At 37.1% G+C, this 24,367-nt stretch overlaps 1 protein-coding gene across 1 annotated transcript in view; it reads left to right on the top strand.

Annotated features, from left to right (window-relative positions):
- The window catches only part of CNTNAP2 (contactin associated protein 2), a gene marked incomplete at its 3' end in the record, with an annotated part of 1,137,334 nt that overhangs the window by 931,343 nt on the left and 181,624 nt on the right, over positions 1-24,367 (top strand). Inside the window, exon 14 of the mRNA XM_080338877.1 lies at positions 1,953-2,109. Coding sequence (XP_080195003.1) covers positions 1,953-2,109 — 157 coding nt within the window. The remainder of the gene's footprint in view (positions 1-1,952; positions 2,110-24,367) is intronic.

The following is a 24,367-nucleotide window of genomic DNA, read 5'->3' as shown; positions in this document are numbered from 1 at the left end:
TCTGTTCTTCTAGTTTTCTAATTAGCAGTTTTGCTTCCTGGTGAAGTGCTTACTGACTGAATCATGCAATCCTTCTCTTGACAGGAAGGATGTAAATGAAGATAATTTTGACTAAGTCAAAACTACTGCATTTCCACTATGGCAATGGCATAAAAACTAACTTCAAAGATGAGACGGAAAAAATGCAGTAGGAGCCTCAAATACCATTAATTCTTCCATTCACTGTGGAAAAATAATATTTCCCCTTACATGCTTAAAAAATAATCTTTTGGAAGCCAGGGCTATGTATTCTTATATGTGATAGATCGTATTGTGGATTGCAAATGCCGCTGCAGCATTCACATGGCATGCTCTTCTAACTCACAGCACTTAATTTCAAGATAAGCAAGTCAGACAAGCTAAAATGACCAATTTACTGTCTAGAATTAAATCACACTATTGTCATACCCATTGCATTAGCACCAGAGTTGAATGGTCGTTCTGTGGAGCATAGTAACATCTAAAAAAACCTTCAGCCACCACAAATTTTTCACATTACTGTATTTTCAATAGTTTTATATTATGTTTAACAATTCTAAAGCACTGAACAGAGCAAGTGTTTTCAGAGAGCTGTGTCTTTTTGATTTTTAGTGTTTTTTTCAACATGCCAGCAGATAATTGGTTGCTCTCTCCATCTCTGGAATTTAATTTTCTTTAGAGTTCTGTGTGAATTACTTTCAACATATGTCTGAGATAAGTAGATTTATAGTCTAGATGATAAAATCTAATTGTGAAATGGCTATTTTTAGGATTATGGATGTAGTTTTTTGTAGCTGTATGAGTGAGATGCACAAACAGAAAATTATGAAAATTAGGATATCTGTCATGTAGGATTTTGCTTGTGAAATTTATTAGTAAGTGAATTTCATGCAAGTATCCTTGTTTGATTTAATGAGGAAATACCAGCAGGAGTATAGATGAGGGAAAAAGGCATTTTAAAAAAACATGTTTATCATGTTTTCTAAATGTGAAAAATGTCAATCATGTTTTCTAAATGTGAAAAATCACTAAGATAAGTCCATTGAAATTGATTGAATTATTCACATGGGTATGAAGTTAAGCTCATATTTAAGTGTCTTGCTGAACTGGGGAAATAAAAAGAAACTTTTCAGTAAGGACATCTTTTTTTAAATTGGAAATTAAACAGGGTCAGTTTGATTTGGGGTTTTTTTGCACAGAAGTGGCCTAGTTAGTCCAAAATATTAGAAATAAACTTAGACAAGTGTATGAAAATATCAAGGTACAGACCCAATGCCCAGGAATATGATTATATCAAAGTTCAGATCACCTTTTCTCAAGTATTAAATAAAAACAATACATTTTTTAAAAATAGTTAAAATGCTTTTGGACTTTGATAATATCTCTTTTTTTCTTTGTTTTGGACCAGCTGGAGAGAGCATGATGAACATGTTTGTGTTTCAGTGAAGACAGATTAATTATCAATCAAAAGCCGTTACTTTAAAAATAAATAAATAAATAAATAAATAAATAAATGGGAGAAAATGGATGCATCTTTCTGTGCAGCATTTGTGGTCAAATATTGAATAATCCATCTGATAGGTAACTATATGAATTCAGAATTAATTGAAAATAATTATGGAAGCTGCCCACGTATTTTCATTCTATAAACTGAGAAAAATTAAAAAGCTCAACAAAGAGCATAGAAGATAAAAAATAATTAATTTCAATCATTATAAATTGCATGAACACAGAAAGGAAAATGTGTTCTGTTTACCTGGCAAGGTCCTTTGAATTGCTCAATAATAATGAGTGAATTTGTTTGCCAGAAATGTAGAATGGCTTTCCAGTTATGTCTTCTTAATGTCTGCATATTAAACATCTGAGCCCAGTTGATGCATTATGGAGCTCTACCTCTTTGATGCATCATAACCTTGCATTTTCATTCCTTGCAGAAGGGAATCCATATACCTGGTGGGTTGGAAAAGCCAATGAGAAGCACTACTATTGGGGCGGATCGGGACCTGGCATTCAAAAATGTGCCTGCGGCATCGAACGCAACTGTACTGATCCCAAGTACTACTGCAACTGTGATGCTGATTATAAGCAATGGTGAGTGGTTTACAAGAAGGCAGGGTGAGAATGACCAGAATCTCATAGTGTTTACAACTGCTGCCATTATTCTGAATGTTTTTTATTTATGTATTTCCTTTCTTACCAAAGAATGAAGGCAAAACATATGTTTGTGATCCCTCCTACTGCAAAGTATCTACCCATCTCTTAATTTCTTTTATTCACTGTATCTGTGACTGTCAAATGTAAGGAGTGTATTTACATTTCCAAGTCAACTGAGCTGTAGAAAAGAATGTTCAAGTTGCAAAATCAAATTCTAATAAGAGAGGCCAGCATTCTGGCTGCCCATGCAACTTTGTCTCCATTTAGTTATATTGCAAAACAGTATTTAATTTTATCTCTACAACTTCGTTTCTTTTTCCCAGAATTTCTCCTTTTTGGAGTACTATTGCTGCATTTGCCTGTAGAATGTGAGAGATATGAATTCAAATAACTCATCTATAATAGTGATTCCAACCCTCATTATCCGTCTTTCATGAGAAAAATGTCTTAAGAACTTGACTTAAAGAGTGTTAGGGAATTAGGCTCTGAATTTCAGAGGAAGCTATTGCACTTTGCATGGGAGAATTAAATATTCATTGGCCTGTTGGTTGAGAATACAAGCCTACAACTCATTTGGGATGAGACAGTGAGAATTGGTTCTAGTTTCTTCTCTAATAAATAGTTATTGATTCATCCCAGGTTGAACAATTTTAACAGAGGGACTGAAGAAGTCTACCCCAGAGTATTTTACAGCCTGGTAATAGGGGCAGTTTACTGTGGGGTAGTTGATGTGGGTTTAAGCCCCTTCAGGCACAAAAGAGAATTAAACCTGCATCTCTGTTATTCCCCATAAACACTCTAACAATGAACCTACTGCATAAAGCTCATCATCATATTTTATGATACCCTCTCTATGCCCTTAGAACATTCTGTTTGTAAGCTTTAACCATCTGTATCTCTTTTGTCATGGCAGGCAGCATCATATATTATGTTATGCAACATTCTGTGACCAGTTGGAACCATACTTTTATGAACACTTTTCCTATTAATAGCAACATGTTGGTAATTGAATCAATACTGGCTCACAAACCATTTTGTTTTAATTGAGAAATGCATACAACTATTAACAAATACATAGCTACAGAACTTTAATGGTGTGTCAGGGATTTGGAAGGAAGAAGAAAAAATAAAGTAGGGAAAAGCACAGAATCACAGAATCATGGGATCACAGAATACTTGAGGTTGGAAGGAACCTCAGAGGTCATCTAGTCCAAACCACCTGCCCACGCAGGACCACCTGGAGCTCGTGGCCCAGGAACATGTCCAAACGGCTTTTGAATATCTCCAAGAAGGAAGTCTCTGCATCTTCCATGGGCAACCTATGCCAGTCCTCAGTCACCCTCATAGGAAAACGTGTTTCCTGATGTTCAGAGGGAACCTCCTGTGTTTCAGTTTGTGTGCATTGACTGTTGTCCTGGCACTAGGCACCATGGAAGAGAGCCAGGCTCTGTCCTCTTTGCACCCTCCCTTCAGGTGTTTATACAAATTGATTAAATTCTCCTGACCATTCTCTTCTCCAAGGCTGAACAGTCCCAGCTCTCTCACCTTCGCTTCATAGGAGAGATGCTCCAGTCTCTTAATCATCTTAGTGGCTCTTTGCTATACTCTCTCCATTATGTCCCTATCTCTCTTGTACTGGGGACCTGTCCCATCCCACCAGGTGGGATTAGGGATGAGTTAACTTTGAACGCAACATGTGGCCTGTCTCACCAGGTGAGATCAGGTGTCAGTTAACTCTGGGTATTTCTGCGCAGTAATACAAAGTATATGACAGAATCACTCCAGAGGTCCAATTCAGTTATGGATTTACTGAAAGCACTTGGTGGAATGCAAATTACAGCAATTAGTGACTTGGCAAAAGTATGTTATTATATTACAAAACTTAACAAGACTTTAGCATCAGAACTTAAAATGGTGTTACCTTTATATGTTCAAGAAGAAGAAAAAGAGAGAGAGAGAAGGAAAACTAAGATATCAGAGAAATAGTGAGAGGGAGAGAGCATGTGTAAGATATCACCAATCCACAGGTTGATCGGTCCCGCAATGTCCTCAGAAGGGGAGTGGACATGTTAAAGATTTCAGTACACGCACCACTACCTCATGTCACGTGTGAGGTCATTTTATAACCCAGTTCATTTACATGAGATAGGAGAAGGCAGTTCGTCTCCTCCCTCTGTTTGCTCTTCATGGTAATTAGGAAGACTGTTCTGGAAATGGGTCTGGGGTCTTCGAACTAGGGAGAAGTTCACAGTACTGACCAGAAGTGAGTTGTTTTGCCCATCAGGGGTAGCTATTGGTTTGTGGTTTCTTCTGGTCATTGGTTGTCTGACAGGTCCATCTCTATCATCCCAATTAGGCCATGAGGTCTTCACAGCAACACTGTTAATTGCCTCTGTCTTAAAAATATATGTTTCATTTCACAAAACCTTGGGAAAGAACAGACAAGGTGTCTGCCTCCACAGCCATTTACCTTTTCCATCCAGAGTATCAAAAACTAGATGTTTAAAGCATAGCATCATTCTTTGTTTTAATTGGGATGTAGGGAGTGCTTCAAGGTTGTCACAGGAGCACAGAACTGGACACAGTAATCCAGCTGTGGCCTCACCAATGCTGAGTAGAAGAGAAGGATCACCTCTCTTGACCTACTGGCAATACTTTGGTTAATACAGCCCATAATACCAGTAGCTGTCTTGGCCACAAGGGCACATCAGTGGTTCGTGTTCAACTTGGCATCCACTAGGACTCCCATGGCCTTTTCTGCCAAGTTGCTTCCCAGCTGGGTGGTCCCCAGCATGTACTGGTGAATGATGTTGTTTTTCCCCAGGTGCAAGACTTTACACTTTTCCTTGTTGAACTTCATGATGTTGTTATGAGCCCATTTCTCTAGTCTGTCAATCCTACTGGATGGCAGCACAACCTTCTGTCATATCAACCACTCCTCCTGGTTTCATGTAATCTGCAAGAATGAAATGTGAAAAATACAAAATTAGAATAATAAATCTTTCCAGACCCTGCAAAAATGATAGATTGGGGTGTGGGAAATCAGACATTGCCACCCTAAGCTTTGACATACTTAGGATAGTATACTGTCAGCTATGACATGGGGAAAACTCTAGAACCCCACAGAGACAGAGAAGTCAATATTAGCAACAGAGGAGTCAGACATGGTGCCAAACTCCAGAGCTGGAATTATATAGAGAGTGAAGAATATAATGTTGGAGGACTCTGACTCAAACATAGGCACTAGGGCAGTGTGGCAGGAGGGAGGTAGGTTTGGTTCTGTGACAAAATGGTAATGATAAAAGGAAGATATTGTGATAATAATTAGGATAATGGCAGAATTAGGAGCACTTACGGTTTTCATTGCTTGAGGCACTGGATGCACATCCATGAATAATAGTCTCTGTACCATGCGATGACTGTTTCCTTCTACACCAAGAGAAGTGCATGGAGGAAATAACATTGACTTTTGATCTCTTCTTGTGGCTTCTCTAAGAGTCACAGATGATAATTTAATGAGCAGCATTCACTCAATAATCTTTTTCTCTAACCTCTATGCCCCCTATGGTCCTGTTTCACTCAGTGGGGTGAAGGCAGAGTTAACTTTTGAGTACTCTGTGAAGTAACCGCGAGTAACGACAATTATTCAAGAGGTTAAATTAAATCATTTATTTTACTAAAAACTCAGTGGAATTACAGTGAATAGTGGCTTGGCAAAAGTTTGTAACTATATAACAAAATTTATCAAGACTTCAACGACAAAATTGATTATGATATTACCCTTATCTTCCAAGAATAAAATTAGAGAGAAAAAGAGAGAAAGGAGAGATAGATTAAGAGGTAAGATTTCACCACTCCAAAGTTCGGTCAATCCAGCAACAATGTCTGTAATTCTCAGAGTGGTGGGCACAATGATTTCTGTAGTTCTCAATATGATGGATGTGATGAAATTTCATAGTAGTGTCCTGAGTGAGAAATGAGTCAGTGGTCCAGAAGTGCCCAGAAGTGAGCTGGTTGGTCTTCTAGGGTTAGCTGGTGATTCTTTATTTCCCCTAGCTGGTCACTGATTGCTGAATGGCCCTGCTTTTGTTCCAGCCCAATTAATGAGGACTTAAAGAAGAGATATCCTAAATAAGGCCTTGGTTCTGCAAAGAACAGGTAGGCCTCAAGGCAGAGACACTGTTAATGCCTTTGTCTCAAAGACTGATGCCTTCATTTTTCCAAGAATAGGAAAGAAAGAGAAGAGATACATCCTGCCTCCACAGCGCTTTCTCCCTCACAGAGGTTGCAAAACCAGCTGTTTAAGGCATAACAAGGTGCATACCATGTCCATCACACCTATATACACTGAGATATATGAAATCTACTAATATATAGATTAATGTAATTATTAGTCTTTTAAAAATCTAAAATAGGAATACTACTGGACTAGATATACAAATATTTCGTTAGAACTTCAAACAAGAAGACATTTATACTATATTTCTCTGAATATGTATCAGGGGGTTTCTAGGAAGACTATTGTATATTATAGAACAATTTATGAAAAATAGTTATACAACTGGATATTATGTTTTAATATGTGGTATGTGTAAACTGCCAGAAGAAGTGAAAAGCCTCTTTATAGGTTTTAAAGACTTTTTTTGCAAGATTCATTTTTGCAGTTCAATTTTGGCACAATCTAGCCCTTTCCAAAGCCATACCTTTTGGGTTTTGGAATTATTTTGAGGAGTCCTATTTAGGAGATTTCTCTAGACAGGTTGATTGATATCTAAAAAGCATGTGAGCTCCAGAGGAGAGGAGATCTCACTGACTTCACGTCTCAGGGGCAGAATGTTAACCAGGGCCTACAGCACATCCACACACTCAAGTCTGGTGACAGCAAAACAGCTCCTGGTTTGAACCATAGTATCTGCCACAGCTCTTGTGTAGAATTGCCATTAGTGGGTGGATATAGCCAGTGGCAGCAATGGGAGCCTGGAAAGGACAGGGCCCATTGAGAGGCTCAAAGAGGAATCTAGTCACTGTGAAAGCGTGCATCCATCACATCCATTCAAACCTTGCTTTTACGTATACAACTTTACATATTCCAAGTGTTGCATAAACTATAGTATATCTTTTTATCCTTAGAAGTAAAAAAAAGCATTAGCTTAGGAATATTGGGAGCATTACTTCGGTGCAGAGGGGAGCAGGATGCAAGGATTTCCATGCTGAGAAATAACATTGACTTTTGATCTCTTCTTGTGGCTTCTCTAAGAGTCACAGATGATAATTTAATGAGCAGCATTCACTCAATAATCTTTTTCTCTAACTTCTATGCCCCCTATGGTCCTGTTTCACTCTGGTTGTGGTATGCCCACAAAGGTTTTCTGCTCCTGCCCAGACAATGAGGAAACTATTATATGTGATCATTGAGGTGGTGTTGGGGGAAGAAGGCAGTATCTAGAGCAAAAACTGTTTTAGGGAAGGTGAAGTAAAATGGGAAAATAAGTCTGCTTAGTGGACATTGTGAGAATGTAAGGTGAAGAAGAAGAGGGAAGTTCAGCGAGAAGATTCATATTTTGAAGTGCAGGGCACTGTCATTAAAAGAGATTGGGGAGCCACTGAGAAATGGCTCAGACTGAATCAAAATGATGTAGTGTAAATAGAATATTGTCTCAATTTTTTATTGTAGAAGTTAGAAATTGTGTTAGAAATTAAGAAGGAAATTGCAGTTTGGTGAACCATCTTGTAGTGAAGGCAGCAGAGTGCTCCCCTAGAGAACTGGATTATAACTCTGCCTATGGAACCACATTCCTGCAGGATGCTGGCCAAGTTTCATAAGCCATTTCTTCACAGAGCAGTCATTAATTGTTTGATCCTAATTTTCTGAGTACCAAACTGGGAACCCAGAGGTCCAGTTTGTGGAAATAGTAAACATTCACAGCTGCAACTGGAATAAGTGATCACTCTCTCTGAATGTGTCTAATGCTGTCCTCTAAAACAAAAAATATGTGCCTGTAGGCATCTCAGATTGAGCACTAAAAATGTATGTGTGCTTTTAACCTTACGTCTTTCAGCCTTAACATCCAATCTGTGGAAGGAGGATGATGCCAGCTGCTCACCTCACAGAGGTATTGCAAAGATAGGTAGATTTATGAAGCAATAATCTACTGTCATAATGAACACTGAAGAAAATCCAATGAGGAAATGCAGTCTTTACAGAAAGAGTTGAAATACACATTAAATATAAAATGGGTGCCACGTATTAAAGCATGAGAGTAGATTAGGATAGTGAGCAGTGTTTTGTTAAATGAGTATTGTCTGCCTCCTGTACTAGGACCCTCTGGAAAAAATAATAGTGACCAATCAAAGACTGTGTCATGGTACAGAGGATAAATTAAATGTCTTTAAGCAACCTCAGATATTTGTTTTGAATAAATTTTGTGATTGTGTTGATATTTTTTTACCAGACATGTGAGTAATTTTTTATAAGTACAGAACTAGCTTTGTTAATTATGGATTCCATTATCATGTAATCCTTTTCAGGGACTAGCTTACACCATAGACTTTTCATATAACTTAAATCTGGATGGTTTTTGTATTAATGCTTTGTAAAAGTTTGCTAAGCACCTTTATACCACATCTCTCTGAATAAAATAGGAAAGAGAATTCTGTAAGTTTTATAGCTGTTTGTGTGCACACTTAATTCATTGATTATCGACCCTGGATGGTAAATAGGCCAAATGATAGATACTGGCAGGGAATATGAGATACGAATCTTTGCTCACTTCATCTAAAATAGAACCTGATTCTTGAGAAAAGCACACATTGTTGCTGCAGTGTAAATATTAAGCAATTAATTTTGTCTTGATAAAGGTGTATAGACAGATATAAAACAAAACAAAACACACAAAAAACCCGACACGTGGTGGGAAGAGCTTCACCCAGAGCAATCCTACCGGAGAAATCCAAAGTGGACCTTTGTCCAATATTTGTGTCCAGAATGAAATAAATAGAGAGGTAAATGAATTCAATTATTAAAAAAAAAAAAAAAAAAAAAAAAAAAAAGGTTAATTTTGCTTTTTGCTTGCTAACAATGATCATTTATTAAAGAGTGTGTGATCAGCATTCAAAGATTGCCTCAAGCTTGGGCAAATAAACTCCACTGATGCTGCAGTTATTAGTAGCAAGATATTCTCTAGATCACTGTTAAACAAAATCTTCTTCAAATTAATAATTTTAGGGGAAAGTATAAGGGTTTTTTAATAAAGATCAGTATTATATTTTAATAAAACCAGTATTATTAGTAGTACCACGTACACAGTTCCTTAAAAAATAGCTGGCATTTTAGAGATAGACAAACTGTACCGATTAAGTATCAAATGTAAAAATCTACAAACAGATTTTGATTTCTACTTTTCTTTGACTCTAAAGTCAGTTAAACACTCATATTGGAACCACAGACTGCTTGCTTCTCTAGTATATGAGAAGAGATGATACGATACTATGCATGGATTACTGGGAAAAGGTGACATAAGAAGCTTTTTCTTTTAGCACTTCCTGATGAGGATGCACTTCAGGTTACAAAGTAGGGCACAGACTTCACCGCTGACTATTGATGTGACTGCTGATCTTTCAAGAACTATTTAGTGGCCCTAAAAATGATCAAAATGGATTAAGGAGAATTTGAACATAACAGGGGTTTGGACAAATGGAGGAAATGAGCAATGAAAATAGAAGGAGGGAGCCTCATTTTCTTGTTTATCCTCTCTCACAGTTTGGAAATCAAAGTTTCTTTCTTCAGAGCCTACAAATTTATTTTATTTTTGTGAGGTGTTAGTCAGAATGCTCCGTAGAATACATCACCCTTTCCCTTCACAAGATTTCTCCTACAATGGCGGTTCAGGAGAAAGTTTTAGGTCACAGGAAAATACTCTTAAACAGGGCTCAAATTGACATGAGTTGTTGGAGTAACAGGAATAGGGATGAACGTTGAAATGCCAGCACATGGCTGCAGCAATGGCAGGTAGGTCATTTGTAGCCAGATTTAACAGGATATTTAAGGCTCCTGGAACTACTGGCAGGCACCAAGGCTTAACTATAGTACGTACTAATTCCTACTGAAATCGTTGCTATTTCGGTTCCTGACTCCCTTAGGCACTTTTGAAAATCCATCTGTCCTTTAACATTGTGTGCTCGCTGATGCAGAGTACTGGCTCGTTATGTGACACTGGCTGCTCCTATCCTTCATTAGAGACTGCTAGCAACAACAAAAAAAACCAAACAAACAAACAAAAAAACACCACTAAACTGAGAACTTAGCATTGGCTCTAATTGGTTATGTTTTGATTAAATTTGCGTCTATTCGTAACATTATGTAGAGAAATCTTAAAGAAGTAAAAGGGACCAAATATAAATATAGCTAAAAGAACCTGAAGGACTACAGTAGTTGCAGTGAGGAATATGCATGTCCCTAAGCATCCAATATATAGATATGAAAAATTTCCAGTTTAACCAGATAGATTGACCACCTACAGAAATAAGTCTTCACATAATGTAGCCATATGCTTAAGCAGTACCTGGCAAAACAGACATTTTTGCTAAAATACAGAGGCCTGTGTTTAGCAAGAAAATGTACTGATTTGTGTTACACGAAACCAGAAAAAAAAAAAAAAAAAGAAGATAAAATTGTCTGGTAAGATTTGTGATGTTCTGCTGTTTTGCCTGGTGTCTGATAAAGACGATGAGCCTCAGTTTCCTAGAAACTCCTAGAAATTGAGTAAATTTTCTAGAATTAGGCCACATCACTCTGAGAACTATAATTCAACATTTTTGCAGAGCTTAAAAGCCACCTTTGAAATGACAGTAATTAGTGATTGTGGTTTATGTTGTAACTGTGTGCAGTAATTACATTTGTTCACCATATATAAGCTGAAATATCAACACTTGTTTTTTAGTTATGCTTAAGGAATAAACTAGTTTTTTGGACAAAGGCAGAGGAGCTTAGCTGACATCTTGCATTACTTCCTATGATGTTTTTTCTTGTACTCTTACAAATCCAGATAGCCTTTTCTACATTTTTAGGGTTACTTTTTAAGAGTTCCCCTGTACATTGACATTGGCACCTAGCCAATAACTCCCGTCAGTCAAAATTTAGCACTATGACAATATCTAATGGCATAGAATAAAAATCTGCATAAAGAGGAGCACTAAAGACAGAAAGTCAAGCATTCAAACCTTAGGAAAAGTTAGATTTAATATAGCTGGTAGTACTTTTTTTTCTGAATGATTGATAGATTTGAGCTGAAACTTGCAGCAGTAGAAAAGCAGATACCCAGAAGCCAGGAAGGACATTCCTACTAGTTATAGTTTTGTCATTAAAACTGCTCTAGTAGGGAAAAGGGTCAAGTGGCTGTCTGTTACACAGGCTTCTACCTCATCTGCATTTCTCAGCTCTGGTCATCAGTTGTAACTGGTGTGCAATATTGAAACAGAGTTTGCATGCCAGAAACTGTGGAATCTTCCCATTAAGTGATTTCTGTTCTCTCTTTTTTTTTTTTTTTGTAACCTCTTCTATATTTTCTTTTATAGAAACTATATATACCTTATGCTTGTCCATTATGCATTTGTCTTTTCTGCTTCTCCCACAAGAGAAGCTCGAATGTTTTCATTACTGATAACAGACTAAGAGATACCACCATAGGACTCTGGCTGCAGACTAGGACTCCATTAGACATGATTGTTGCTATTTTTGCTATTTTTTCCCTCAGTGTTTATGCTATCATAAATACGTACATAAGACTAATGTGAGTGATTTAGAAGTTGAGTTGGGGGCAGATGAAGTGCACAGCATCTCTTGCACAGTAAGTGTTGATGCTACTGGTTTTCTGTAGACTGAAGGACAAGTACCTGCTGCCCTGGAGTTATCCCTGATGTTCGCGTTGCATTGCTAAATGCATAGCCCACAGCTGGCACCTCTAGTCCAGGATCCAGGCAAACCCAGGATCACCTGGCTTGCTCCTTCTCCTTTAGAAATGTTCCTTGCAAGTCCTGACAACAGTCATATGTATGTAGCTCATAGGCCACGGCAGATTTGCAGCCTGAAATAATACAGGTTGAGGGCATTAGGAGTTTGGGGATTAAATGAATTACAAAACTTGCAAACATTACTCCTGTTTTCTCTCTGTTCACCTTTGGGACTAGATTGTGGCCTTATTTGTAACATGCTGATACCACTTGACATTTAGCTGCCATCTCACTCAATGGCATTAAAGAAAGCATTTCCCTTAATGCTTGTGGCTCACAACAGTGACCAAACAGATGAGAAATCACATCGTCACGTTCTCCAAAACTGAAAACACAAGAAAATGTGAACATCGATGTGACATGAAATACCTGTTTGGAACCGCACCTTATCTTTCTTAAAACAGCACCTTCTTACTTGGTGGTATATATTCAGCATGCTTTTTTTGCAGTTCCTATGATTTTTTCATCTCACAAGCAATGCAAAACTAGTATAGCTGAGGATGAGGAAACACGAATCTGTACTTCTTCATGCATTATGAGCAGCATGTTTTACCTTGCTGCATATGCAAAAATGGTTGAGGTCCAGCAACCTCAGTGCTAGCTGTAACGAATGAACTTAAAAGAGGAAAGTGATGACAAAATGTTATTTATTCATTTGCTCTATAAATTGCTGTGAGGCAAAAGCTGAGTGAGACAAAATCCTTTTGCCAACTTCACTTCTGAGTGTTGCTGTTCAGGTTTTCCTGTATTCAGCTGAACTCAGTTCCACCAGTCATAGACACACAGACAGCTGGTCTCATCCAGATCCTTTAAAATTACGGAATGACTCAATAGAAGTGCTGAAAAAAATCTGTCAGAACTAGGTATCTGTATCTATTACTCTCTAGGATATTCTTCCTATTGTTAGAAAAATCCTATCATTTTTAGAGTATTCTAAGAAATTTGTGAGAGGCTTATGAATTAGCAGGTGAAAATGCAGATATGTTGCTTTTCTACCATTCAGATGCTATAAAATATAATTTCCAGTATATTTGTATTCATTTTGTTATTAAACTTCCTTGTTAATGTGTGAGTGACAAATCAAGTAACTAAGAACAGAAATGTCTGCTATGCCTTGCCTAGAAACATGCAAAATTTTTAATCTGAATGAAAAGCTTATGGTCTTAACTTTAAAATAAATGACCTTACTGTTGCTTCTTGTCAGGTAAGGGCAGGATATGCTGAGCACTGTGCACTGCAGAACTTTCAGCTGCCGGTTATTTCCTCCTCGTCCTTCTCCTTTTATTTGTGCACTCACTTATCTTTAATAATGACTCTGTTCTCAATGCAGGTCTGTGAAGATGAAATCACCCAGTGTATTGGGCCAGCCCAATGTATTTCACTTGGTACTTGACACTGGTTAGCTCTTTAAGAGGGTGCTTTTCTTTCCTCCTTAAATTGTAAGACTCCCTTTACTTTTTATTTTTCTTTTCTTTTTTTTCTTTTTTTCTTTTTTCCTGAATCAGTGCAATCTTATCTAGAAGAAATCTGAAATATGTGACAACCTGTGTTATAGGGTAGATGAAGACTGCAGTGAATGCTTGGCTTTTATTACTATTAGGAGTCATATTTTAGGTGAAATGATCACACGGGAGTCCATCAAGCTGAAGGGACTAAGTCTCCAGTGTAAACAAAAGATATATTCATTTTCAATATTTGTTCTTCGGTGTAGCAGGAGATCTACATATGTATAAGGGGGAGAAGAGGAAATAAGCAAACCTGGGGGGAGGGAAGAGGGAGGAGGCAGAAGCCCTTAAGATATGTTTTTTGTATTAGGTCCCAGACTTGATGGGGATATTTTCTTCAGAGACACTGATCGAAATATCATGTCAGTTCATCAGTCAAGTAGTTGAAAAACTTGAGCTTTCAGAGCTTTGTCCTTTTCTCATTTTGCCCAGCAGATTCTTAGCACTGCGAAAGACCTGATGAAGAAAAAGGAAAAAAAAAATAAAAAAGAAGGGCAAGATTTTCTGTATATTGAGCGAACACAAAGAGAGTACTGCAATTCAAAATACGTTTATTTGTTGACACATTTTTTGCCTAGCAGAGGATGTAACAAAAAAAGAAAGATAAAAAAAATAAAAAAAACACCAAAGTAAATAGAAAAAGAATGTCATCTGGAAACACTTTCTCCTGTGTTTGGCAGCTGGCTTTGCTTCTTAGACAATGCAACAATTTTCTGGTGGATTATGAGTTAGTTCACTTTCTGCCTGTAAGTGGTCTGAACATGTTGCAGTTTTTTGTAAAATTCAGGGTCTATTTCTTCCCTGGCTGTATGGCTGTTTTACTTTTGCCATCTGCAAAACATGATTTTGTTCTTGCTTGTTTTATCAGAATAGTAGTTCAGCTTTAGTTGCTAAATAAATAGTGTGGTTTTTGAATGCCTGCGCTACTCTTTTTTTACTACTTTTACTGCTTACAATATTTGTTTTGATTCAGTCTTCTAACGGAAAGATTTTTATATGGAGCACTTATTTGTAGGTAATAGCAATGTGTAAATGAAATGGACTATTTGTGGTTTATAGGAAGAAATGGATATACTGTTGATTATATCTCTAGTTATATCTTTGTTTTAGCTGTACAGTGAAAAAATCTTGTGTTTGTTTTTTTAGCCTACCAACTCAACCTTAGTGCAGAAATGTGTATAGTAACATCCACTCCAACACTGTTACAACCTGAGTTTTATAAAAGGTCTTATACACGATTGTTTAGGTGGAGATTTGTCATCTGACCTTCATATGAAGGAAATCTATTGTATTCTTGGAAGGATCCAAGACTTTTGATTCTGGGTGTACAGAATGATACAGAATGACAGAAAGTTAGAGACGATTGAGAACAAAAGACTCTCTTTCTTATGCCCTCTCACAAGAGTAGATTTGTCAAAAAAAAAAAAAAAAAAAAGGCAAATCAAAACTATGCAGATACAACTGTTAATTTGAGGCATCTTTGTAAACAAAAGACTCTCTTTCTTATGCCCTCTCACAAGAGTAGATTTGTCAAAAAAAAAAAAAAAAAAAAGGCAAATCAAAACTATGCAGATACAACTGTTAATTTGAGGCATCTTTGTAAACTCTTCTATGAAGAGAATTTTTAAAAAGTTATATTTTCATCTCCATTTTAGAATGGAAAGCAACAAAAAGAAATTAGAAAAATGAAGAAGATATGGTATGATTCAATTGGGGAGAGGTGAAAAGTGAAAGAGCTGAAGAGGGAAAAACGTAGAGAGAAAGTGGAAAAGCAGGAACAAGACATTGAGAATTATCCTGTGTGGGAATTCAGTCACAGGGTCACTATTTGGCAGAAACTCATCGTAAAATGGCTATTACTTCTAATAGTTAACTGTTATAATTGGTATTAATTTGACTGTTTTCTGTATGTCATTGCATCATATTATGTACACATACTGCGAAAAAGCAGACAAATGGAAGCAGATATTTTAGTATCTTAATCATTTAGAGGAAGTACTAACTTTCCTTGTGGTCATGAAAGACCCAATATTATAGATAACTGATCCTCACTGAGATCTTGGGCTGTATTGCATTAAAAGAAAATAATCAATAATTGTCTAACTCTCATATGCTTGCCTCAGAGGAGAACCATTCTACTGACAGCACATCATAAAATAAATCTTTGTTATAAAAATAATTTATTAGGAATAATGTTTCATAGCAAAGTGTCAGGACTGATATAGATCACTTTCAGGTTTCATCCACTACGATCTCATTTCAGAAGAATGCAAATTATATTGTACAGAAACTTGTTCTCTGCTTGTATTTTTGAATATTTCCCATTTCTACTTACTTTTTAGGAAAGTCTATTAAAAATATTTTTATTACCTTAAAACAAACTGTCTTAGTGGCTTCAGTCAAAGAGGTATCAATAGTATATTCTGACCTTTATTGATTTCTGCTCCTAAAATGACAAAGTTCCCAATATCAGCTCCAAATGTTTGGAAAATTAGAGACTGGTTTAAATGAAGATCTTACTATCTGCTTCAACCACAAAGAAGTACTAATATGTTGCGACTTGTTAAAAACATTTGTAGGGTACTCGGTAAAACACTTTCTAGATATGACCAGGAATATTTGTGCAACTCACTTGTATCTAGAAATAACAAAGAGAAGTCATGTATGTTCAAAAGGAAATGCAAACTTCTGGCTAATAATGCTCCCTTTTCAGGTTTTCCACTATAGTCAATCAATACTTTAACATGTGAGTTGTGCTCCTGGAGGACTCAGAAGTCTGCTTTGTCTAGGTACAGACATGTGCAGAAGTTACAGATGTGGCAATACCACTTTTTCTCCAACACTTGTCCACTTAGGCAGCACATTCACTTTTGTCATGGTAGGAAGAAGGTCATATTGACAAATGGAGGGAGACTTGTTTCACCAGGTAGAAATAGGACAGCATGGAACCTCTCTGAAAACTTCCACAGTAGTGTAAAGCAAATCTATCTTTGAACTTTCTACAGTGGACCTTACTAAACACTGGGCTGGAATTATTTAGATTAAAACCCTGTATTTTGAAACGATATCTAGTAATATGGACTATATGGTTGCATTTGGAAGAAAATCAGCTTTGTCCAAAGGATAACATATTCAAAACATTAGGAAACAGATTCCATTTCTCATCATTGGCATTTCCCCACAACTGGGAAATTTATGGACAGGCAGGCTCCAGGACTGGTGATTTGGGAGGACATTTTATTAGCACAGCTGCGTGCCATTACTTCTTTAGAAAAGGAATTGCCACTAAAACTGCAAAGAATGAAAACTGACACTTCGTCATAATTTTGTGTTTCTTGGGGAACTGCATCTTTTTTTTTTAAGCTGTGATGCCATATACAGCTTCTCCATCAATCTGGACACTTCATGTAACTTTAATTGCTAGGGCACATATACTTGTCATGTTTACACATAAATATCCTTATTTTCTCTTGCCAAAAAGACCTCAAAGATTTGGTTTGACAGGAGTTTATTCACCACTTCCCATTGGCAGGCAGGTGTTTGGCCATCTCCAGGAAAGCTGGGCTTCATTACCTGTAATGGTTACTTGGGAAAACAAACACCAGAACTTCAAAGAATCCACCCCTTCCTCCTCCTCCTCCACATTGCTGACTGTGATGTCACTGGTATGGAATATCCCTTTGGTCAGTTGGGGTCAGCTATCCCAGTTGTGGTGCCTCCCAACATCTTATGCACCCCAGTCTACTCACTGGTGGTGTAGTGTTAGAAGCAGAAAAGAAAGGACTTGACAGTGTGTAAGCACTACTCAGCAGTAACTATAACATCCCTGTGTTATCAATACTATTTTGATCAGTAATCAAAAAAATAATACCATAGGAGCTACTGTGAAGAAAATTACCTCCCTCACAGATAAAACCAGTACAGATGTGATCAGATGCTGCAGAAGATCAGGTGGTGTGGCTGAATGCAATTGCAGAGAGCTGTCCTCAGTGACTGCAGCCTCTCTCTTGTTGCCTGGGGAGTCTTTGATTACAGGTAGAAGTTACAGACTTCTTGGTATCCCTTCATCCATAAGGCAACTTTTATCTCATAGACTTGTTTTAAAGCAAGAAGCATCTGCAGTAAACTACATTTGAGCCACGAGAAGAGACATATCAACGTTTGGCAAACTAACATATTTTTTTCCTTTAAAATGCAGCACAACATTGTCAAAGCTCTCAGTGCACCAGCTGCAAATACTCTGGGCCCTAGGCCTTTGAACCGAAAGTCTTAGAGTTTCATTTCTGTCTTCACCTAATGCTGATGCTGATAAAAATGCTGCAGAGCCACAGCCCGAAAGGTCAGAGAAGCACAGCCTGGTTGCTTCAGGGCGAACTTCCCTATAAGGCCTACCCAGGGTTGCTTGGAGTCCTGAAAAGCACCATTCTTATGGATAAGAGATGTGGTCTTAGGATTTCTCACTCACTTCATCTTCAGCCTCCTTTGGCTGTGACCACATTGTCACGGCTTGTTAGAATCCCATGGCCTAGAGCCTTTTCAGTCCACACAGTCAGGGCTGTGACAGCACCCTATGCAGTAAAAAGTCTTGGGAGGGGGCATTCATCAAGTATTGTGCTAGGAATAGACAGGCTCAGCTCAGAGGGAATTACTTTGAGAAATGAATGGTGAGTTCTGCTAAGTTTGCTTCAGTCTTTTGTTGTGGAAAAAGATGTGATGTGTAGTATAAGGAGAGCTGAGCTCAAAGGCTAACAAGAAGGATAATGGAAATCCATCAGAGCAATAAGGTGGAGCAATCTGGCTAATGAATAGGTCACTAATCTTGGATATATGTGGTCAACAAAATGCTAAACAAATACTTGACATTCTACAGGCAGTGCAGCAAAACAGATTTTCCTAAATAAGGGCATCTGCATTTGACCTGATATTTAGCAACCAGCATTGTATGCCATGGCTTCCCCGTAGCTCAAGTCCTGATCTTGGTCACTCAGTTGTCTCATAATGCTGTGAATAAAGGCAGTGAAAGAATCTCTGGCTACAGCCTCACAGAACCAGCTGCCTCTAGAGGTAACACAGTTGTACACACTGCAGGAATAAAAGTTTTTAAGACTTCAATAAGTAGCTTGTTTAGTATCCTTTCTCATTTCTTCCATTGCTGTAATGCATGCATGTGGACATACACACACTCAGACAAGAAGTAAGAGTATCATAAAAACATGAAAAGGCCATAGAGAAGCTAGCCTATGGATAAAGTTACAAATCATTGCAAAACAAGGTCATCTGTCTTTTTGGCAAAAGCACTAAAAAAGAAACCTAATTGAAATTAAATTAATTTTCAGAGACATATGCTTGTTTTTGTAAGCAGAGGGAAAGTGACACATATCCATGTTTTGCTTGTGCTTTATATCAAACTGCTTGCATAATGAAAAAGGACATCTGTTAATTACCTCTGTGTAGCATCACTGCTTTAAATGTGTGTGAATATCTTGCCATTTTCAGATTTAGATAAATACTTCTGATGAATGGGAGTACATTTAAAATGTTCTGTAGTGGGATATTTAATGCTTCTTCTAACTGAGGCACTTTCATGATAATAGACCCCACTTTCCTTCCTCAGTAGACATAGCAGCATCATGCATTATGTGAATAGAACAACTTGCAGATAATCCAATCAGGTTTTTTGCTGGATTTTGTTTTATTTTTTTTTTTTAGCAATGACTGTTATAAATTTCTTCTTCCATTCAGCTTTGGCATGGTTTGACGTTTGTTCTCGCTCTCCTTACCATTTCCAGGATAATGTAAGGGGTCTACCTTTTGCAGATCAAACAAACAAATAAATGATGGCAACAGGATCAAAAAACCAATAACCCGATGGCTTCACTGTATTAGCAGATGGTTTTAAGCAGTTATGAAAAAGCAGCATTTGTTTTGACACACTATTGGTAATCATTTTACCATTAGAAACAACTTTTCTATTTATTAGGTGAGCACAAAAAAACCCCACAAAACAACACAAACCAAACCAAAACAAAAACCAAAACAACTTGTAGGATCACTGATTCCAACTCCAGACAGCAGTAGGTTAAGAAATCTTCATGCTGAGTAAGCAGCTGCAGATGTACAAGCCACAGAGTACATTATAAATGCTAAATAAAACTGGTCATCTGTCCTGCTGGGGTAAGTGCCCCTTTGAGAGACACGTCATTATTGTTGGTTTGCCTTCTTCCATATCTGCACCAAAGTAAAATGGGAAACAACCTTCTGGGCCTGAGACTGAAGATAAAATTAAAGTACAATGTGATAGTCACTTCTAAGGACTGAAGGGAACCCGGGGTCTTCTGACAGGAGACAACTAGCAAATCATGTGTAATACCATAAGAATACAGTATTTCAAGAATGAGAACTGATTATAGATATAGAAAATAAGGTGGCGTGGTTGTTACAATTAAAGGTTGAGGTGAGTCAGAAAAGAAAGGTTTACTGAAAAATAGGCTTAAATACCTAAATTTTCTTAAAAATCAGTGCACGTGCTTGGGGCCTTCACAGAAAGGAAATAAATAGCTGAACAGTAATGGCTCTTGGAATTTTACTTTTAATACTATATGACATACTACTTGGTTCTCCATCTTCCTCTATTGGCTGCTTAGTTTATTATTTAGAAAAAGGGTGCTGGTATGCTTATTTTCCACGTGATGTCTAGCAAATAAGGTAATTTTTCTGTGTCTTCAAGAAAGTGACATTTGATACAGATGTAGGATAAGTGTGATTTTTTAGAGAGCAGAATCCAGCACACCTGAATACAACATTTTTCATGTAAGATAGCTTTATGCTTACTAACTGTTTTACAGAAGCCAAAAAGTAGGGCTAAAAGGGCTCAGGTATCATCTGTATTAAGAATAAACAAGCCCAAATGGAACAATAGTTTGGCATAAAAAAGCAAAGGAGAAGGATAAGCATGAAAAATGCTTACCAGGAGATACAAATTGGGAAGACAGAACCAACATACTTATCATTTGCATGAAGGAGATTTTGTGAGGTTACCTAATCAAGCACCCTGTTCCAAGGTGTGATCAGCCTAGATATTTTCCCAAAATACTTGATGTCATAGCTATACAAGCAATAAAAGAGGTGAGCTAAATCACAGCACCTTTGTGTTCCCCATGGTGCCTTTGTGTGAAGCACAGGTTGGTTTCAGTGTTATATGAGACACGTGATATGCATAGATGTGATGTAAGGATGAACACTACAGGAAGTGCAGAAAAAGGGTGGGAGCAATGGTAGATGTTTATGCTATCAGTTTTACTGATATTTTCTAGGTGCATTAAGTCCCATACTTCATTAAATTTTCTGGATCAAATTCAACACTAAGTTATTCACTTTAATACCTTATTGAACTCAACAGGCACATAGGGGCTGAAGTCAGCATTAGCTATAGCCATCTGTTATTTTGTCAGGCCATACTCAATTATTTTTATTTAGCTCTTTCAGTCATACGAAATAAAACTGTCAAAGTTGTCAAGAACTCCAAGAAATTAAGCCTCTAAGCTGCTGCTCTGAGATTTTTAATATTTCTTCCAATATAGATCCTTGTGCCTTAAAAATCCTGCCAGAAGCACATTGGGTCTGGTAGTTTGATAGGACATGATCCAAAGGCTTGTGGAGAGTTGTCTGCAGAGAATTCATCATTTTTTCTGTATAGATCTTGCAATAGTACACTCAATAGTACAGATATTTCATTAGATGACTGCTTTTAGTGTGCACACAGTAAAATGTTACTGTTGCTGTAGTGCATTCAGATGTACAAAAAGGTTGAAGAATTAGAAATGCTTGGGTTTTAAACAGAGGTTCTTTGAAATGGGTGGCAATACACAGTACAGTCTTTCATGATTTTCTTCCCTCAAAGCTCCTTAGCCTGCAGTTTCGTGGGATATTTCAGCATGTGTGACTGGATTATGGAATGAATAGAGATTTCTCTCTATCAGAGTGATTAGGAAGAAATTTAACTTTCTGTGGCATGTTGAATAATTGAATGGATCATCTAATTTATTGTTCTTCCTTTGCTTACATCTATTTAGAGCGGTGTTTTCTCATGTTTCTGTCATAAAACAAAGCATTTAAAACTTTCTAAGGATGACAAGAAAGCTTTTTTGGCATTGTGAATGATTTTTAATATTTTTATTTATTCACTGTTATTTTTCAAAATATCTTTTGAATTTTGAAGTATTTGGAGATAAAATAATCATACTTTTTGAAAATGCCAAATAGAATTTTTAACTAACTTTAAAAAAATTGTTTAAAAATTTAAAAGACAAAACAAAATTTCTTTGAGCAACCTACTCACCCTTTCCAATGTCAATTTTTCTTGGAAATTTCCCATAGCATCCCATTTCAGGCCTAGGTCCACAGGAGAACTTCCTTTTCTTGGCTTCAGCTGAATTCTAAGTAATCTCCATAATCACCCAAAGTGGAAGCAGCATCCTAATACAAGATTCAGCAATTCTTCTACATGCATTATCTGTCCTACCTAAGAGATTTTTAAACTGAGGCAGAAATTTTATTAAATTGTTGACAGATGCAAAGATCTAGAGGTGTTGTAGATCAGCTACAGCATGGTAAGATTCCTAGATTCCATTCTTAAAATTTCTTGGTATAGAAATAAGAAAGATTAACTGTCAAGTCAGTGGAGTTTCTGAACCCCAACTGAAGAGGAGCCCCAAGAAATTAAGCTCATAGAGAAGCTGCTCCACTTGAATGAGAGACCTTCAGTCTCCACTGTTTTACTGGAACGAGAATATGAGCAAATACTCAGCAAAGTATTTTCCCCTGAAATTAATCCATGTTGTTCAAAAGAGCATAGAACCTAGTTTGCTATCTTCATTATTCACCTTTTGCTGTGGTTATTCAGTTTTTCACAAACTCCTGTTTGAGAGGAAAGTTGAGAAGCCTTTTCAGGCAAGAGCCCTGTGGAACCATTCTAAACTATCTCTGTCTCCTTCCTGATGGATTTTAAAAATGAGCCTCATTTTTCACCAATTCCTCATTGTATCTCAGTTCATATCTCTAGCACACATGGAATCAGTTACCACTGTGATAGCATTAACATATCTTCTGGACTTTAGGGTTTGTTCTGAGTTGCCAGGGGTTTCTGTGTCTCATGTCCTGCCAAGCAGAGAAAAAGGAAAAAATGAAGCATGTTTCCTGCCAACTTCCTTACTCAGAAACTGTCACCAAACTGCTTGCATGAATTCCATGGTGATACAGTTTCAGCATGAGGCATCTTAAATTGTTCAGCTCAATCCCACATCCCTGATCATAATACAAAGTGTTGTTTAGACAATCTGTCTTTGGAAGACTCATGGTGGTTTGAGTTTTTTGGGGTTTTTTTTTAAAAAGAAAAAGTTATCAACTTTTTTTAAAAACAGGCATTTTATTAGCAAGTTTTTGAATTATATACTGCATACCTTATCAAGTATACATTTTGTAACCACTATTGAAGCATATAATCCTCATAAGGAAGTTTATAATGACTCAACCTGCATTCAGTTTAGAGGCTTGGTGTTATAGGATTATAAGATTTGAGAGGTGTCCAAAGGAGCAAATTTACTTCCAAATGTAATTTCAATTTTTTTTTCATCTTAAAGGTTAGGGGAGGAATAGCTTGTGTGAAATGAAAAAGGGGATATAAGTCTCAATCCAAGAAAAAAAGTTTGAATTAAACGTGTCTTTGAATGGCTAATTTAAACTGGTTCCTTCTTCAAAGAAGGTTTGAAGTTTCTTAACTTAGGTGACCTGTGCTAAATGCAAATTCCAGTGTTTCTTTGGTACAGGTAATTGTCATTGAGGGTATCTTAAATTTATTCATCATTCTTATGGAGTGGAGGGACTATTTGTGAATATGATGCTTGTGTATAAAGTTAATTCCATCTAATCTATTCAATTTTTTATAATTTCTGAACAAAGATTACTTACACCTGCTGCACCATGAGCCTCCTTTCTTTGGTATTATATAATTTATCTTTACTAAAAGATGTCAAAAGATGCATTTTTTTATGCTACGAATTTAGGTGCTGGGATTAGATGGCCTTTCTTCATATTGTTTAGATTTTTAGGAGATGAGTGCTCTCAAAAATAAAAATGAATATCCAGACTGCTTCCCTGTTTTACTTCCGTATTTTCCACTGAAACAAACCTCTTGCAAACCCTTGTTTGCACATAGCTAACAGTTGTACCTGCACATAGCCTTACCCAACTGAAACATCTGTTTTGTTGTAATTAAGTGCATGTTGTTAAAGGTTGGTGGCACTCTGTCGGTTTTTTCACTAGTGTGCTAGAGAAGCTTAATTGCCTTAAGAGTAGTCTTAACTGTAAGAGTTCAAACTTCTCCTTCTTTTACTGTTCGGAATATGAGAACAACTTGTTTTGTACAACCCCAGCCCATCAAATGTTAGTGTGGAAAAGGAACTTGAATGGATTTATGACTCTCTGTCAGTTTATATGTTCCTGTAAATGAGAAATTTACCATAATACCCCTTGGCAGCCAGATCAAGAGTGAGTGACTATCTCCAGTTTAACATAAGATTATCTGAGGTGACAAGACATGGGAAAGGGACAAGAGATCTATAAGAATCCCTGAGAGTGGCAAATTCAAACGGAAGTAAAAGTTTTCAGTCTAGAGTATATTGTTG

This window comes from Nesoenas mayeri, assembly GCF_963082525.1.
Source record: "Nesoenas mayeri genome assembly, chromosome: 2".
NCBI lineage: Eukaryota > Metazoa > Chordata > Aves > Columbiformes > Columbidae > Nesoenas > Nesoenas mayeri.
The sequence above is the reverse complement of the archived record's forward strand: the minus strand, read 5'-3'. Positions and strand labels throughout refer to the sequence as shown.